Source organism: Struthio camelus, chromosome 4 (genome assembly GCF_040807025.1).
Source record: "Struthio camelus isolate bStrCam1 chromosome 4, bStrCam1.hap1, whole genome shotgun sequence".
Taxonomy (NCBI): domain Eukaryota; kingdom Metazoa; phylum Chordata; class Aves; order Struthioniformes; family Struthionidae; genus Struthio; species Struthio camelus.
In genome coordinates, this window is record NC_090945.1 from 35652430 (window position 1) to 35668456 (window position 16027).

The following is a 16027-nucleotide window of genomic DNA, read 5'->3' on the forward strand; positions in this document are numbered from 1 at the left end:
AACAACCGCTCCACGCGCGCCCTAGGGCGGCGAGGCGACGCTTTGGGCGAGACCAGTGCGGTACGCCACCGGGGGAGGAGCAGCCAGGCGGAGAAGACCACTCTTCGGGGGAGTCGGGGGGGGGGGGAGGCGGGCAGTTTGTTACTAGCCACTGTTCCGGCGCGGCTTCCTCGGCTCGCTTTCACCGCCCCTAGTGGGCGGGGCAGCCTCGATAGGCAGGGCGAGAAACCAATCGGCGCCGGCTGCCGGCGCCGTGACGATAGCTCGGGAGGGGGAGCCGGAAGCGCCGCGAGGCGGAAGTGTCGTTAGGGAGGGGGGCGTGTGCGCGTGTGAGGAGCCGGGCCGGGCCGGGCCGGGCCGGGCCGGGCCGGGTCGGGCCGGGCTGTTTTGTTCCGTTCCGGGCTGCGCCGCGCCGGGAGCGCCGCGGCGGCCCGAGGGGAGCGGGCAGCGGCGCCGAGCCGGCGGCGGCAGCACATGGGAAGCGGCGGCCGCGCTACCGGTGATGCGCGCCCGGCTGGGGCTGCCGGGTCCGGCGCCGAGCCGCTGAGCCGCCTGCGGGAGAGCGGACGCGGCCACCGGGAAGATGCCGTGCACCTGCGGGAACTGGCGGCGGTGGATCCGGCCGCTCGTGGTGCTGCTCTACATCGTGGGGCTGCTGGTGGTGGTGCCGCTCTGCGTGTGGGAGCTGCAGAAGCTGGAGGTGAGGGGGGGGCGGCGGGAAACCGGCGACCCTCCCCCCGCTTCGCCCTGGCGGCGGTTTGAGGAGCCGTTGCAGCAGCCCAACGGCCGGCTGCGCCGGGCTGGCTTTGGTGACGGCAGCCCGTGTGATCCAGGGAGCACTTAGGGGCTGGTCGAGGGATGCCGTAAGCTCTGTGGATGTCACTTTGGTTTTTTTTCGAGTTGTCAAGCTGAAGCTTTCGGCCCCCCCCCCCCCCGGAGTTATTTCGCAGGACTCTCTCTGGCAAAAGCTGCGAGGCTTTTGCGCGTGTTTAAAATAGCTTGCCGTGTGCTGGAAGCTGGAAGCTTTGCTTGTTTAAAATCCAAACAAGGCAGGTGACAGGGAAAGAGAAACTGGAACAGTTTTATGATGCTAATCCTTCTGTTTAGGGTGCTATTCAAGCACAAACGAAGCAAAATACAGCACAGCAAGATTTTTTTCTAGTTCAGTAATTCTAAGTTTTTAAAAAGTACGTTGAAAAAACTTAAAAAGCAATGCGAGTTTGCTCTACGAGAGCATGACTGGAGCTCTGTCACTGCCATATGCTACTTTAGTTTTGAAACTTAACACTCGCTAGTAATATTAGTGTTATTATTCATAACAATGTTTCAGGTAATTCTGTGTGATCAGGCAGAATTGAGATAGTAGGGAAGCTTTTGTTTCATGCTGACATTACTGTAGTATGACATGGCATTAGCATATGAATTATGCAGACGTGTAGTAGCATTACTTTCCTAAGGGAAAGTACAATTTTAACCTTGCAATAAACCTTCTCTTGTTTAATATGCTCTCATTCCACCAGATATAAACTTTTTCCCAGCATAATTTTAGGCACTGAACAGTAAAACCTGTCTTCAGTGTATTTTAGATTTCCTATTGTGTAACCTGTGTGTGCCGTGTTCTGATACCTCCATACGTTCAGCATAGTGGATGTTTATATCAAAGCATTATCTGATGTTTCAACATAATTAAATCTGATACTGGCAGATACTTGGAAATGATCTTTGAACTGGAAGCCAATAGAAGATATGAGAGGCATAAGTAGTAAGAGACTGGAGAAACATCTCTCAACATAAAAAAAAATTGTTTTAAAAACAGTCTTCTGTATTTCTCACTTTCTGGTACTTAGGGATCGCTAATACAGACCTTGTCAAAAGCATTTGGATTTAAAATCTTTTGTGTTTTAATACACACACACACACACTTCAAATTGGTAATGGAAACTAATCAAAATTCATTACTAGTTGGAACTTTAAAATCAAGTTGAAGATACTTTAAATCCAGGAGCTGTCAGAAACTTTGTAATGAAGGAGTAAACCAAGAAGAGTTCTAGACCTAAAGCGAAGTAATCCTGTAAGGCACTCAGTAACTATTAAATAGTGACCATTACTATGATTTTTCTAGAACAGTTTGTGTGTGTTGTTGGTGTTTTTGTTTGTTTTTTGCAAGATTTCTCATATTTTGCTTTTAAGTAATGTACTTTAGGCCAGATCAAGGAAAGACAAAAGTTTATGTATTCTAAGAGAGGGGTTAGAAAAATTAAACATAATATTGGGGTATATATTTAATGTCCATCTTTAAAACTTCATTCACAGTAAAAATTCCCTTGCTCTACTACTAACACTGTAAAGTATTAATACTGAAACTTTGATCTTGCACTCTTTCTTGTAAGGTTGGAATTCATACCAAGGCATGGTTTATCGCTGGGATATTTCTACTGATGACTATACCAATATCTCTCTGGGGAATACTACAACACTTAGTTCATTATACTCAACCTGAATTACAGAAACCAATAATAAGGTAGCATTTCGCGTTTTACCTGTACTGCAAATGTTAAATTTAATTCAGACCAAAAATACTTTCAATAATATTAAACGTTCTTTTGTTATCCTAACAGGATTCTGTGGATGGTGCCCATTTACAGTTTAGACAGTGTAAGTGTTCTCTTAACTGTTAACAGCTTTATAAAATTATTCTTTGTTTGCTTTGGGGGGGTAAGGGAAACTGGTGTCATGGTTTGTAGAAACAGAGCTGCCTGGAAAGTCATAGCTCTAGAAACTTTGGTGTGCTCCTGCTTATGGAGTACATCAGAAGCGTAGTTTTAAAAATATTATGTTCTCATTGTGGAGCTTGTGGGATCACTTTTGTGACTCTATCTTAACTATACCCTGTCTGTTCTTGAGTAACTCTTATGACTTATGTGTAAAGGGCAACAGGTGCCTCATTTTGGTCCTTCCAGCTTCAGTTAACAGTTCAGTAAGCAACTTGTTTACCAGACTGATCCAAATGCAATCTCATAAAATTCAGTGCCTTACCTTTCTTTCTTGAGTTAGGCAGAGCGCTAGCGTTCCTTTTTTATTGCTTGAGAGGACAAAGGATAAGATTCCACAGAAAATCCACTTTTGAACGTCTTTATATGTCAGCATCTACTGGTAGTACTAGGTCTCATTCATTGGAACGTCACCTTTAGCTCCCTGAACAGAGATGATTTAGCTAGAGTTAAGCAACATACTAACCCTGTGGATTGTACAGGGTTTGTGTTTACACACTGTAATCACCTCTTCGCATCATAAATACTTCCATTTCTCCCATAAAGAAAAGCTTTCCAGGAAACTTTCCTTTGATTTCTTACCCCCCCCCCCCCCATCTCTTGAGTGTTTTTAAAGTGTTAGCCATACATGTATGTTCTCCCTTTTTAAAAGATTGGGATTTAGAGTAACTGGGAGTGAAGGAGAGTGGGGAAGAAAGCAACGTTATCTGTTTCCTGTGGGAAATATCAACTACCTCAGGTTGATTGTTGCAATTTCAAGCACAGAATTTTCCTTTGGAAGAAAAATTCCTGATAATTAAGTGAGCTGTAGTCCGGCATTCAAGAGCATTTCTGACAGATAATAAGAAAGTCTTTCCCTAGACCTTTGGATCTTACGGCCTTTGTTTCATATGTTGCATCTTTCCAGAGCACGCATTCTGAGCTGAACATGCAGTTGTCTTTTAGGATTCAAATGGTATATTCTCTGTTCATTAGATTCAGCATCACGTCTTCCACACAAGAGTTGCAGCAGGTGTCATCTCTACTACTTCTTAGCTGAGATGAGGATGTGAAGCATTTTCCTGTAGATCTAATGAGTAGGTTGGAGAGAGCACCACATACGCTATCCTGTGGTTGAGGGAAACATAGTAAACTCAGAATCCTGGCCTTTATTTAAAAACAAAAAAGAAAAGTAGCCCAAGCTGCATGGGACGGTGCAACAGCAATGTGATACTTGGAAATAAAACTCAAACTGAAAGCTCTGACAGCTGATCCCTAACCACAGTTTTGCAAACAAACAAAAAAACCAGTTTTCTGTCTGAAATTCTAGGGTAGGGTGGTGACTGACTTCCACTTTAGAAGACAGCAACAGATTAGCTTTACAATTTGCAAACATGCCCAAACAAACATTTACATGTTAGCTCTGAAAAGAAATTGACTTTGTACTGAAGAACTAAAAACTTAGTTCACAAATCCATATTGAGAGTGAATATGTCAGTTTGAGCAAGTAGTTTTATTTTGTTAGTTTTGTTATCATCTTAATTGGACTAGGTCATGTGTAGGCAACCATCCCCTTACGTTTAATTTAAGGGAATTGTATGGTCACAAGGACAGAGCATTTCTTGTGCTGTGCTTTAAGCATGTTTTCATTTGAGGGAGGCAGAGATGCAATCTGAAGTTCTACTTGTATTTTTACAAAATGTTATTTGCTAGCTGTAGCATCACACACTTACTAAACAAATACTTCAAGTCTTATTTAATTAGTGCCTCCTGTCTAATGAAGTATTGCTTGCTGAACTAGCCAGCAAGCCAGTGTTATAACTGGAATCAGTTTTGCCTTACTTGCATGTAACCTTTTGCTTATCTGTCTTTTCACAGTGGATAGCTTTGAAATACCCCAACATTGCAATATATGTGGATACCTGTCGAGAATGCTATGAAGCTTATGTCATCTATAATTTTATGGTTTTTCTTTCAAATTATCTCACCAACCGATATCCAAACCTGGTATTAATAATAGAAGCCAAAGATCAGCAGAAACATCTGCCTCCCCTGTGTTGTTGCCCATCATGGGCTATGGGAGAGTGAGTATATGATGACATCTTTAAAATTTTAAGCTATGTAATTAGATATAAAAGTGGTTTTTTTATATTTAGTAGCATAACTGTTGTTGCTTGGCAGAGTCAGTTTATGGTTTGCATGCATCTTGTTAGCAACTATGAACCCCTACTGAAAGCAGCTGTGAATGTGTTTTCATTTTGCTGTGTAACATCCTAGAAACCACCCTTAAGTTAATAACCTGAATTGACTCAGGTGGTGCTAAAGAACACTTTCTTATTTTTGAAAAATACTAGAAGAAGATCTCATTGAATTTGTTTCCTGTGTTATCCTAGAATGTTTGTCAAAAATGTAGATTCACTGATGCCATATAGCCCCTTGTTTTTACTTCCACAGCTGAATGAAGAAAGTGCATATACCCATGAACTGTTTGTATTTCTTCAGGCTTAATCTGATGAGCAGCGTAACATGTTTTTTCCTCCCTTAGGGGACTTTAGATTTAAAATTTTAAAATGTAGAAGACAAACTGTGAACGTAAGTTGCTCTTAAACCTCTTCAAAACACTGAAAATTGTATTCTCGTTGTTTTAATGTGGGCAGAATTTTTCCATGGCTGAAGGAAATGAATCACTGAATATTTTATTTTATATATCTGTATAGTCTAGGTCTGTTCCATTGTGCACGCACATGCTATATACTGTGGTGTATGAAGTCCTAGTACATTAAATTGAAATTACTTTGAAATAAAAACCTAATTTAGTTTAACTACTGAGGACAGGAAACTTTCATAAGTGAATTTGCTTTATATTCTCATACAATGAATTTTGTTTCTCTCGCAGAGTTCTGTTATTTAGATGTAAACTGGGTGTTTTGCAGTACACTGTTGTCAGACCATTTACTACCATTATTGCTTTGTAAGTATGTTCATAAATAATTAATATTAGTCTTCAGGATGTAATTTTGAGTTACACTGGAAAGAATTTTCGTGTCCTTTGTATTGAATCAATGCAGTTCAAAAGAACACTTGTTTTGTTGTGTTGTATTCTAAATAGGTCTGAGCAGTTTGCATCAGCCTATGATTTCTTTATGGCTTCTCTATAGCAAATGACTGTTCACAGAATTGGACTAATAAATATTTAATGTCTGCTGAAAGAAGTGGGGGAGGATGTAAGGTAGTGTTTGTGTAGGAAAGAGATTTCTATAGCATTGACCTCTTCATTTTAGAGCGTCTTTTTCTTCTTGTCCCTCTTCCCTTTGGTTTTAGCAGTTGGGAGTTTTTAAAGTCAGATTTTACATAAGCTATTTAAATTTATCAAACTTTTCATGTGGTAGCCTTGACTGTGTGCCTTCATACAGACCCGTATGATTATAGGGATACCATTGCTGTAAAGGCATAGCAGGCAATTATGCATGTTGATGCTGAAAGCTTAAGTTTATAAACTTTGTATTGATAGTTATTAACTGATAATTCTATGGGGCTGTGAAAATCTGCCATTCTCAAGAAATATTGATAACATATTCAGCAATTAAACATATTTTTTGTTGTTGTTTAATTCATTCAACGTAGGATATGTTAGCCTTGTATCTTTGCTCCCATTTGCTGTGCTAGAAATCTAAATAACTTACCTATGTACGTCATGATATTCAAACACTGTTTCCTTTGTGGAAAATACAATATAAGCTTGCTGTTCCATATACTGTTGACAACTGTAGTTCCTGTGCAGATTCCCAATGCTGATATTTGAGTCCCAAGATAGTTTTTGGATTCTAACAGTCGACTGATGTTGATCTAACAGTTGATCATTTACTACATAGTAAATAATTCTAAAAATTCTTTCAGAATTTGTGAACTAGTGGGAGTATATGATGAAGGAAATTTCAGCTTCAACAATGCTTGGACTTACTTGGTTATACTTAACAATATGTCACAGCTAGTGAGTATCAAGTACATCTTTTTGCTCTTTTAAGTAATCGTATTAGTATTACCTGAATCTTTTCTTACATGAACTATTGAGAGTAACTGTGTTAATATCTGGTAATTCTTACGAGTAGTGGACTTCCCACTGTAAGTGGAAGTTTGTATGTGTTAAATACTATATGCATAGAATGCTAGGAAAACATGTAATAGTCTAAAAATTGTATTGCTTTTACTATTAAGCTCCAAAAAGCATGAAGTGTCCCACCCCTCTACCCTGAACTATCTGATGGGGGAAGTGGAATGGCCCAGGCATGTTAGAGCTGCAGGCTTGCCCTTCCGCAGAACAGGTGGATTCACTTACCCTGTTAGCCTCCTTCCAGTCACATCTAATAGATAGCAGGGGTTATGTTAAAAATTCTGTTACAAAGCTATTGGTAGCAGCCTTGACAGCAAGAGTATGAGAAGTCAAAGCAGTGCATGCGGCACTGAGACTCTGGCCTGCCTTGCACTTTGTCTTTGAAGGGGAAGGACTGTATAATTACAAGCTCTTCTTCTTTGTTTGTTTAGCTTATATTTGGAATTCTAGGACAAAAGCTTAGCTCAGGATTATCTGACAGTTGAGCTCTTAACTTGAAATTAACCATAACAGACTTCAAGTCTGTGTGTTCTAAAGCAAGAGAAGTTTTTCTAGTGTGGAAGTATCTGACTGCAGAAGCCAAAAGGATGTTGGTTCAGCAGCCAGGTGACAGGGAAAATGTAAGATGTCAGCCCTAGACGTGAAAATATAAATTTGGAGACCAGGGATTGCATTTGGTGGCTTGCTGGGAAAGCAGAGGAATGGTTTCTCTGCTTCATCCAGAGTATATATGACACATGAGTCATTGCAAGAGCAGAGAGCAGCAACTCTCGCTCCTTACTTGGCATTTTAGTTCTCTTTGACAACAGCAGCAGGAGTGAAAACAGCATGTAGCCCCATCTGAGAAGGGTATTCTGCTACTGCCACCACTGTGTTTGATAGGTCACTGTTATGGAAAGGGCTACGACTGCTTCCTGCTGTGACAGCAGTCCCAGCAGCAGTGCATGCTCCAGTGTGTTCCACTGGTTGCATGACTGCTTGAAGAAATTTCGTTGTAATAGGCAAGGAATGTGTGAAAAGGGGAGATCAGTTATGAGTTTGGTTGCTTGCAGTTGTCTGTAATAGGTAAACTTGTGCAGATTTGCAGTGAAGATTGCATTCATTGTATATTCATTTCTCATAAAGAGAAATATTCATTTTCCGTAAAGAAAAAACCTTTTGGACATTCTCAAGAGAAGCCTGAATGGGCATGTGCTTTGTGTGCCTTTTCCCCCTGGAGATTTACTTGGTGACAAACAGATTTCACAGTAGCTTCCTATGCTTTGTTTTACTGTGTGGATAGATCACCTTAGTTTCTGGCTGACGATATGATGTGTTTCAGAAATACAAGTTCAGGCAAAAAAAAAAAAAAGTCTGCCTTCAAACAGAAAGACATAGATTCCTTAAATCCAAAGCATCGTTTCTAAAATAGGCAGTTTTTAAAGTTTGCATCATACAGTGATACATTTTTCATAACTGAAGAGATGCTATAAAACAACTCCCTCGTAAAATAAACAAGGATTTGAAACTTTTTCTTCATTTTTTTTTTTCCTCATTAGTTTGCTATGTATTGTCTAGTGCTGTTTTATAAAGTACTCCGTGAAGAACTGAACCCTATTCAGCCTGTTGGCAAGTTCCTTTGTGTGAAGATGGTAGTGTTTGTTTCTTTCTGGTAAGTGAATTATTTAATTGTTACTTTTTGCTTTCAGGATTGGTCGTAAAAGAACTGAAAAAGCTGCATGTGTGTCACTGAGTTAGATGCCTCAAAAAATCTACCATAATGTTAGTAAAGTGCTGAGGGGGGAAAAGATACTTCAGATATAAATCAGAATTTTGGACAGAGCAGTCTCATTCACCTGAGATTTATTTTTTAGACTTACAAGTGTGTAGATGATAACTCAAGAACATAATTCATTTTAGAATCTTCACTTGCAATTATTTTGTTTGCTTAGCAAGTTGAAGACTTTTCAAAATAAGCTACTATGTGTACACTTTAAGTACTGCTCGCACTCTGCTGCTAATGAGGAGGTGCATTTGACTATTTGAATGTTACTGTGCAGGCTGCAGTAATGTCCTGATAAGCAACTCGTTCTAATAACTGGGACAACAAACTTCTTTTGACTTTTCTGTTGGTCTTTAGGATCATGGGTGAATGACTTTTCTAAGCCTATTTTGTTTTGTTTCCTTCCTCTTAAAATCGAAATATATCTCAGTAAGCTTTCTGGTACAGAGATTCTTGCTATTTATGTACAGTCTGGGGCCTTGTCTACCAGTCTTGTTAGGAGGCTTTTACATGCCACTATTACAGTAATAATAAATAATCTTTACAGGCAAGCTGTTCTTATTGCATTGTTGGTGAAAGTTGGTGTCATTTCTGAGAAGCACACCTGGGAATGGCAAAGCGTGGAAGCGGTGGCTACAGGCCTACAGGTAGGAGCGAACAGTTACTTGTCAAGAGAAACTGTTATATGCAAGATGACGTAGTGGTTCTCAAGAACTCAAATAGTGGCATACTTGATTAATACAGGCTAGATTAGTACTGGGTTTGTTAGAAGTTGGGTTAAGCCTCAGCCAGTCACCCCACATCCTTTATATTCCACGCTTCCTATATTCGTGTGTTGTCTAGGAGGTATGGGGGAGGAGAAGCTTGTCCTGGTTAAGTGTTTCTTTTGGCTATCCTTGCAATTCTTTTTGAAATAATTCATCATAGAGTAGCTTCTTGTTGAAGCTTCACTTCCGTGAGTCAGCCTGCCAGGCAAGGACTGATTTGCATATGTACGTAGTACACATGGCTGCCTGAGATCTGCCAAGAATATCAGAGCTCTGGTGGATAAGTAGCTGATGCCAGTGTCCCAAGACAATCCCTATCCGTCTTTGGATAGCAGAAGAAGCCTAGAAACAATTTTTCTTCAGTTGTGAATGATTAAACACTAGTTAGCATCTCTCTCCTTGTTGCAGGATTTTATCATCTGTGTTGAGATGTTTCTGGCTGCGATTGCTCATCACTACAGTTTTTCCTATAAACCTTATGTCCAAGAAGCTGAAGAAGGGTCATGCTTTGACTCCTTCCTTGCAATGTGGGATATTTCTGATATAAGGGCAGACATATCGGAACAAGTTCGAAATGTTGGTGAGTAACAAAGACTTGTATGGTCTGGTACTGTATGGTCACATGCTTTGTTGACAGCATGTGTACTTCTTGCTTCATTTTATACTGTTAGCCATCACTACAGGACCTTGATAATGTCCCATTTCAAATTAGTGGCAGCTGTGCCTGTAGAGGATTTTCATGGCATAGCTACTACTTTGCTTTTTCTAGTAATCCTCTTTAAGGAAGAGTCTAGTTCTTAATTTTACTTTTGAATAGATGAATCTCAGTTAAATTTTGGATATTTTTGGTAGAAGGGAAGGATTTTTTTCTAATAAAAATACATCTCTTTATTAATTGCAGCTAACAATTTCCATGTGAAACTCTTTCTTTAAAAACAATGACTAGCTTTTTAACTCAGCATGTGTGTTTTATACTGTATGTCTACAAAAATCTGAGTATATTACTGCAAGCATTAAATGGTATTTTTATTTGGCCTAATTCTAGGAAGGACAGTTTTGGGCCAGCCAAGGAAAATATTTTTTGCTGAGGACCATGAACAAAATGAGCATACAAGTTTATTGTCTTCATCTACTCAAGACCCAATTTCTGATGCTTCTTCAATGCCATCTTCACCCATGGGTCATTACCAGGGGTTTGGACACACGGTGACACCTCTCACAACACCCACGACAGTCCCTGTAGTTGATGGTATTTATAACACTGCTGCTATTCAAGGCATTGAGGAGTCACCTGAACTACAGCACAACTTGTCAGAGAGAGCTTTGGATAAAAGTTAAGCTCGCCTTTTCTTTGAATGTATCAAGGAGTCTCTTTCTTACTTGCCACGCATGTGCTTTTACATGTACTATTACTGATGAAAGCTGAGAATACCTGGAAGAGACTGCATAGACAGGAAGAGGATATGGCTATAATTGACATACTAATTCTGAATTTATAATGGATGTATCTGTGGTACCCCATGAAAACAAAACACGCACACCATAAATTTCTGCATAAATTTAAAAATCAGTTCCTTAGACTGCTAAACTTTTCCACACCTATATTGCACAAAAGGACAAGTATATTGAACTTAAACTGACTTCTTCTAATACAAAAGATATATTTGGAAAAATACTCTGCTCTTCTAATACATGAAGTGTAAGTATTACTAGCAATGGGAAAAATTAATTTCAAGAATATAATCTAAGGAACTAAGTTTCAGAAACTGCTTGTATTAGCTTTGGTTGTCCTCTTATGATGGTAACTTCCATAGCTCAGCACTCAGTTGAGTAGGGAAAAAATAGTAACTTCTGTACACGTCATCTTCTTTGCTTTCCTACAAAGCTAACTAAAACCCCTTTCAAGAAGATAATTATTACAGAGCATCAGTAAAGAATCTGGAGGGAAAAAAAAAGCATTCCCTACAGGCCTAGTTACACAATCCCATGCCCAGAACTTTGTAAAGCTGGCCTATCTGTTGCCCTTGTTGCTCATAATGTCTTGCTAGTCTTTTACATTCAGAATAGTCAGCCAGGAAGATAGATATGTTTTAGATGAATACCTTACACTTACTTATTTTTAAAGTGAGAATAACGGTTACAACCTTAAAGTATATTGGGGAAAACCTAAAGGATATCAAAATTGGGAAGCAAAATTGACTACTTTGTGTGTGTTGCAATAAATCCTTTAACACTAAAGACTCTTTTTTTTAAGCTGTTAAAACAGGATCTCCTGACAATGCCTCTGTAGCAAATTGTATTCATAAATGTGTGTATGTGTGGGCAGTGTACTATGCTTCTGGTATAGCCTAAACTCAAATGTAATACCTTCTTTTTTGTTGGGTTTTTTGTTTTTTTTTTCCGGCCCTCTGCTAGGGAGGAAGACACCTTTGCCATGGTGGAATCAAGTAGCTAATCTAATACTAGAGTTACTAGCATTAGATTTCAGACCAGTAAGGAGTACACTTGTATCAAAATGTTACTATTTTGCAAAACTGACAAAATAAGAGGGGTATTGTTTTTTCCATTAACAGACCTTTAGTAGTATTGCATGTTTGCAATCTGACAAAAAAAAGAGCACTGATGCTTCAAGTGAATTTGCCATTTCTTTTTCAGCATTGTTGCCATTTACAGAGTAAATGTTTAATTTCTCATTGTTATGGTGAACTCATCTTAAGTGCTTTTTTGCAGTACTAGTGTGATGTAAATATTGCGCCTTACTCACTAGGCTGCATATTTTCTAGTCGACTATGTACTTGCTGTATCTGAAGTTAGTGGGAAGTGCAAATCATACTTTTCAATTTGGTGAGTCATTGCCTTTGTAAATAAATAAGCAAATAAAGATTTTATTTAAACTGTTCATCTACCTTGTATTTGATTTACTGTTACAGTCACTTAAGAGGTGAATGACAAGAGAAAAACTGTGATCTTTGTAGAGAAAGGGAATCATAACTAGTACAAGTGCTTGTTCATTCTTCTGGTATTGCAAGGCTTGTAGTGGAAAGGAAAAGCTGGCTTGAGCTTATGAAGAAATAGAATTTATTGCTAAATATCTTTTTATGTATTACCAAAGCCCCATTCAAAAAGGAATAAACCTGTAAAAGCTCCAAGTGCCTAGGAACCTTTCTGGCCCCTGTAGACACCATTATCTCCTCTGTATATGCAGCTGGAAGGGCAGTGATAAACATCACATCTGAATGATGTTCTTTCTTACTGTTGTAAGCTAAGTACCTCTTGCACAAGGCCCCTCCTGAAGAATGATTTTTTTCTTTTGAATAGTTGATGTTCTGCCTGCTTGGTGTAAATTATTATGTAATGTATAGGGAGGAGGCCTTCCTATGAAAGGGGCTAGTCAAGTGTCTTGATCACTTCCCTTTGCACCATGTAGATCTTAGCTTTCTAGAAAGCTAGGCACTGTTTTACTTTGACCATTTTCTTCTGTGTACCTTTTGGGTCAGCATTTGTAACTAATTTCAGTTGTTACTATCTGTACTATGCTGAACTCAAGTTCTTCATTCTATGTATGTGGTGCTCTCGCATTGTATCTGAGAGAAAAGAATTTTTCATTGTAGCAAGTTGTAGGATCATACCTCCCTATTAAAATTGCTACTGCATTTCAAATCTTCACTTCTACCCCTTCCTGTTTTTTTGAAAAACATTACTACAATAATAGGTCCATTATAAGCCTATCACATTCATAGTCTATTGCAGTTTGCATATTATCCTCCCTGTTTCTTAACTGTGTTTGTTTCCCTCTAACAAAACCAGTTTTATGGTGTTTCCCTCTAACAAAACTGGTTTTATGCCTAATCTCTTCCAAACTTTTCAGTTGAAGTCTTATTACAGGTTGATCTCACCTCATCTCAAGCACTGCTATTCTATGTATTGCAACTCTTGGATAGAGGGTGGTATTCCATTACTTTATCTTCAAAAATTTGACCCAGTCATTACCTCCATTTTGAAATAACTGGGTGGAAGACAACAAGCCATCAGCTGCAGGTTTTATGGCAGGCTGGGACAACTAACTCTCACTTGCAATGAGATTCTAGTTAAAAATACTAGCACATATCTTTCCACAGCTTTTTGACAAGGGAAGATCACAAAAGTCTCTTCTACAGAGATTAAAGCAATGACACTGTAAAGAAGTTTAGATGCACAAATATCTGCAGCTGTACTGCAAACAGTTTTTCCCCATACGTGTAGGTAGAAGTAATCATGCAAAGAACAAAAATTAACAGCTTTTTAGTCTTTTATTTGGAGAGAAATGTAACAAAGAACCTATTTGCCTGCATTATGCTGAAGGGTAATGCTGCAGAAAAGGAACAGAAGTACTGTGATGTCATTAATGGAATATGTAACACCAGCTTCCCCATAGCCTAAAAAAGCCCTCAGTCCCATTACATTACCAGACATACTGCCATTCTCCAACTGAAGTTTCCTAGCTTGACCTTTGCTGTATAACTTAACTTATTCTACAGCATTCCTTTATGACTTGTTATAATTGTACACCTACAACAGTAACATGTGATACTGCAATGGGAATGGTAGTACAGTCCCTACTACAAGGTGAAGATCTCACTACATTTTTAAGTAAAGTTATACCTACATGACTGAGAAGTGGAACCAAGGTTTGGAGAGAAAAAAAAAAAAAAAAACGCAGCCTCTATCTTAAACAACCACAGCTGTTTATAACAACACTTTGTTTTTACTATAGCCATTCAGATGCTTTTTCCTCATACTAGCAATAACAGTGCCCTGACAGAACTCTCTCAGTGACTGTAGAAGTGGGACAGAGGATTTATGCAATATTCAGAGCTACAGTAGCTGAACATGGTAAATAACATGGATTTATAAATCAGGAGCTTTCCTGTAATAGAAGATACCTGTTCAATAAGTCTGTTCTTTCATAGCTATTAGAAGTTAAAAAACCCCAAAACAATAATAGCTAGCAATCAATTTTCTTGCTACAGTGAAAACAATATCTCCCCTCTAACTGGCTGGTAAGATAGCCTTGCAGCGCGAGTTTTAGTTAATCAATAAATACTTAAAAATTTACAAACTATATTACAGCAATAAAATAGCCTCTGGGATCAGTAGATAAAATGTAGACTTTAATATAAGTTAATATCAGTCATGTTGAACAAATTGTGTATGCATAGATAATTAACCCAACATCCATTTCCAGCTGACATTCTTCACTGTCTTACTGTAATGCTAATATTGCTTTTATGATGCTGGACATCAAGCACAAGTTCATCTCCAAGCTGAACTTGGATAGGCTTATCTAGAACAACTGCAGCTTGTTTCCAGTGCGAGAACTCATCTGATGTATTCAAACTATGGTCTTCATCTAGATGTATGTGATACCAGAAGGGAATTGCAGTGACTTGTCCAGACTTACAAATCTGCACCTAGAAATATTTAAAATATTAGTTTAGCTATTTAGAGCCTTTTCAAAGAAGTCTGAAGATAGAGTAGTTCAAACCCTTTCAAACCATTTCAGGGAGGCCTGCAAGTAAGTAGATTTTGTACTGAAATTTTCAGCCAACATTAACAATTAGTGAAAAGCTCTGCAGAAAGGCAGCTAAGTACACTTCTGAATTTATGTATATTCAACTCACCTTCACTTCTCTACTGGAGCTGTTCAAGAGAGGATTCATGAGATCTAGCCTTAAAAGTTCTGCTGGCTTGCTCAAGGGTAGACAGGGCAACGTAGAGAGATCCAAATACACACGAACAGGTACCTAAGAGTGTATACCAGAACTTCAGGCTTATCAGTAGCTATAAAACAGCGAAAAGTTTAAGACTTGATCATACTACAATAGTTTCTAGGAATTACTGTAATGCCTGTAAGGAACAGAGCCAAAATATACCCTTCTAATCTGTCTTGAGATGTGACTGCTAGGATACAAGCTGATTAAGGGAACAGTAAGAGCACAACCACTTTTCTGTATAGTATCATTGTTTCTTTCATCACTCTCAGCCACACCAGTTTAATATAGATGTTCTTTCTTACTTTAGTTTATCTCAAGGTCCTTGCCTAACTTGTCACATAAATCTCTCTTGTTAAATTGCTTCAACAGTATGAAAAAGTTTCACCTCTTTAGTTTTCTTGCATTTTACATTGAAGCTAAACAGCTAGACAGCTGCAGGTTTTGGAACTGTGCTTGAAGACATCCATCAACTTCATACCTTGAACTGGTTGATGAAAGGGGCTATATTAAACCCAAGAGTTGGTTCTGTTCCTTGAACAGCACTCTCCAGTAACAGGGACTGTGATTCTACAAGCATCCCATACATCAATACATATTGTGGGAATATCTTTCCTCCACTGTGAAGTAAACATCTGTAAAAAGAGAGATTCCACCACTAAAGCTTAACATTCAACAGTACGGAAAGAATATTAACTACACTTAAGAAAGGCACATGAGTTCCTCCTGTGAAGTCAAGTGCCCTTGAGCATTTCTGACTTCGATCCTATCTGATTAGACAGCTGTCAAAAACAAAAAAAGCAAAAAACAAACAAAAAAAATCCCCCCCCCCACAATCCACACTCCACACAACAGAAAGCTTGTCATGCAAATACTAAAGAAAAGTA

General features: G+C 39.0%; 2 protein-coding genes across 12 annotated transcripts in view; one reads left to right on the forward strand and one right to left on the reverse strand.

Moving 5' to 3' along the window:
- The first annotated feature begins 307 nt into the window (after nt 1-307).
- TMEM184C (transmembrane protein 184C) lies at nt 308-12289 on the forward strand. Its single transcript, XM_068942230.1, has 10 exons — nt 308-700; nt 2391-2521; nt 2619-2655; nt 4629-4834; nt 5647-5721; nt 6648-6741; nt 8400-8512; nt 9171-9270; nt 9799-9970; nt 10436-12289. Exons 1-10 carry the CDS (start codon nt 584-586, stop codon nt 10726-10728), a joined length of 1338 nt encoding a protein of 445 aa, XP_068798331.1. The 5' UTR covers nt 308-583; the 3' UTR covers nt 10729-12289.
- A 1371-nt stretch (nt 12290-13660) lies between these two features.
- PRMT9 (protein arginine methyltransferase 9) overlaps nt 13661-16027 on the reverse strand; it is a 28293-nt gene continuing 25926 nt past the window's right edge. For all 11 annotated transcript variants that reach the window (XM_068942235.1, XM_068942234.1, XM_068942237.1 and 8 more), the window contains 3 exons: nt 15622-15775; nt 15051-15173; nt 13661-14840 (listed from right to left, as the gene is read on the reverse strand). In XM_068942235.1, coding sequence (XP_068798336.1) covers nt 14625-14840; nt 15051-15173; nt 15622-15775 — 493 coding nt within the window. In that variant the 3' untranslated portion in view covers nt 13661-14624. The remainder of the gene's footprint in view (nt 14841-15050; nt 15174-15621; nt 15776-16027) is intronic.

What these genes read in the sequence shown, in the direction of transcription:
- TMEM184C (XM_068942230.1), top strand. Translation starts at nt 584, where the DNA reads ATGCCGTGCACCTGCGGGAACTGGCGGCGGTGGATCCGGCCGCTCGTG. An exon ending in GGGAGCTGCAGAAGCTGGAG is followed by an intron (nt 701 to 2,390) that starts GTGAGGGGGGGG and finishes CTTTCTTGTAAG; the next exon opens with GTTGGAATTCATACCAAGGC. An exon ending in TTTACTACCATTATTGCTTT is followed by an intron (nt 5,722 to 6,647) that starts GTAAGTATGTTC and finishes AAATTCTTTCAG; the next exon opens with AATTTGTGAACTAGTGGGAG.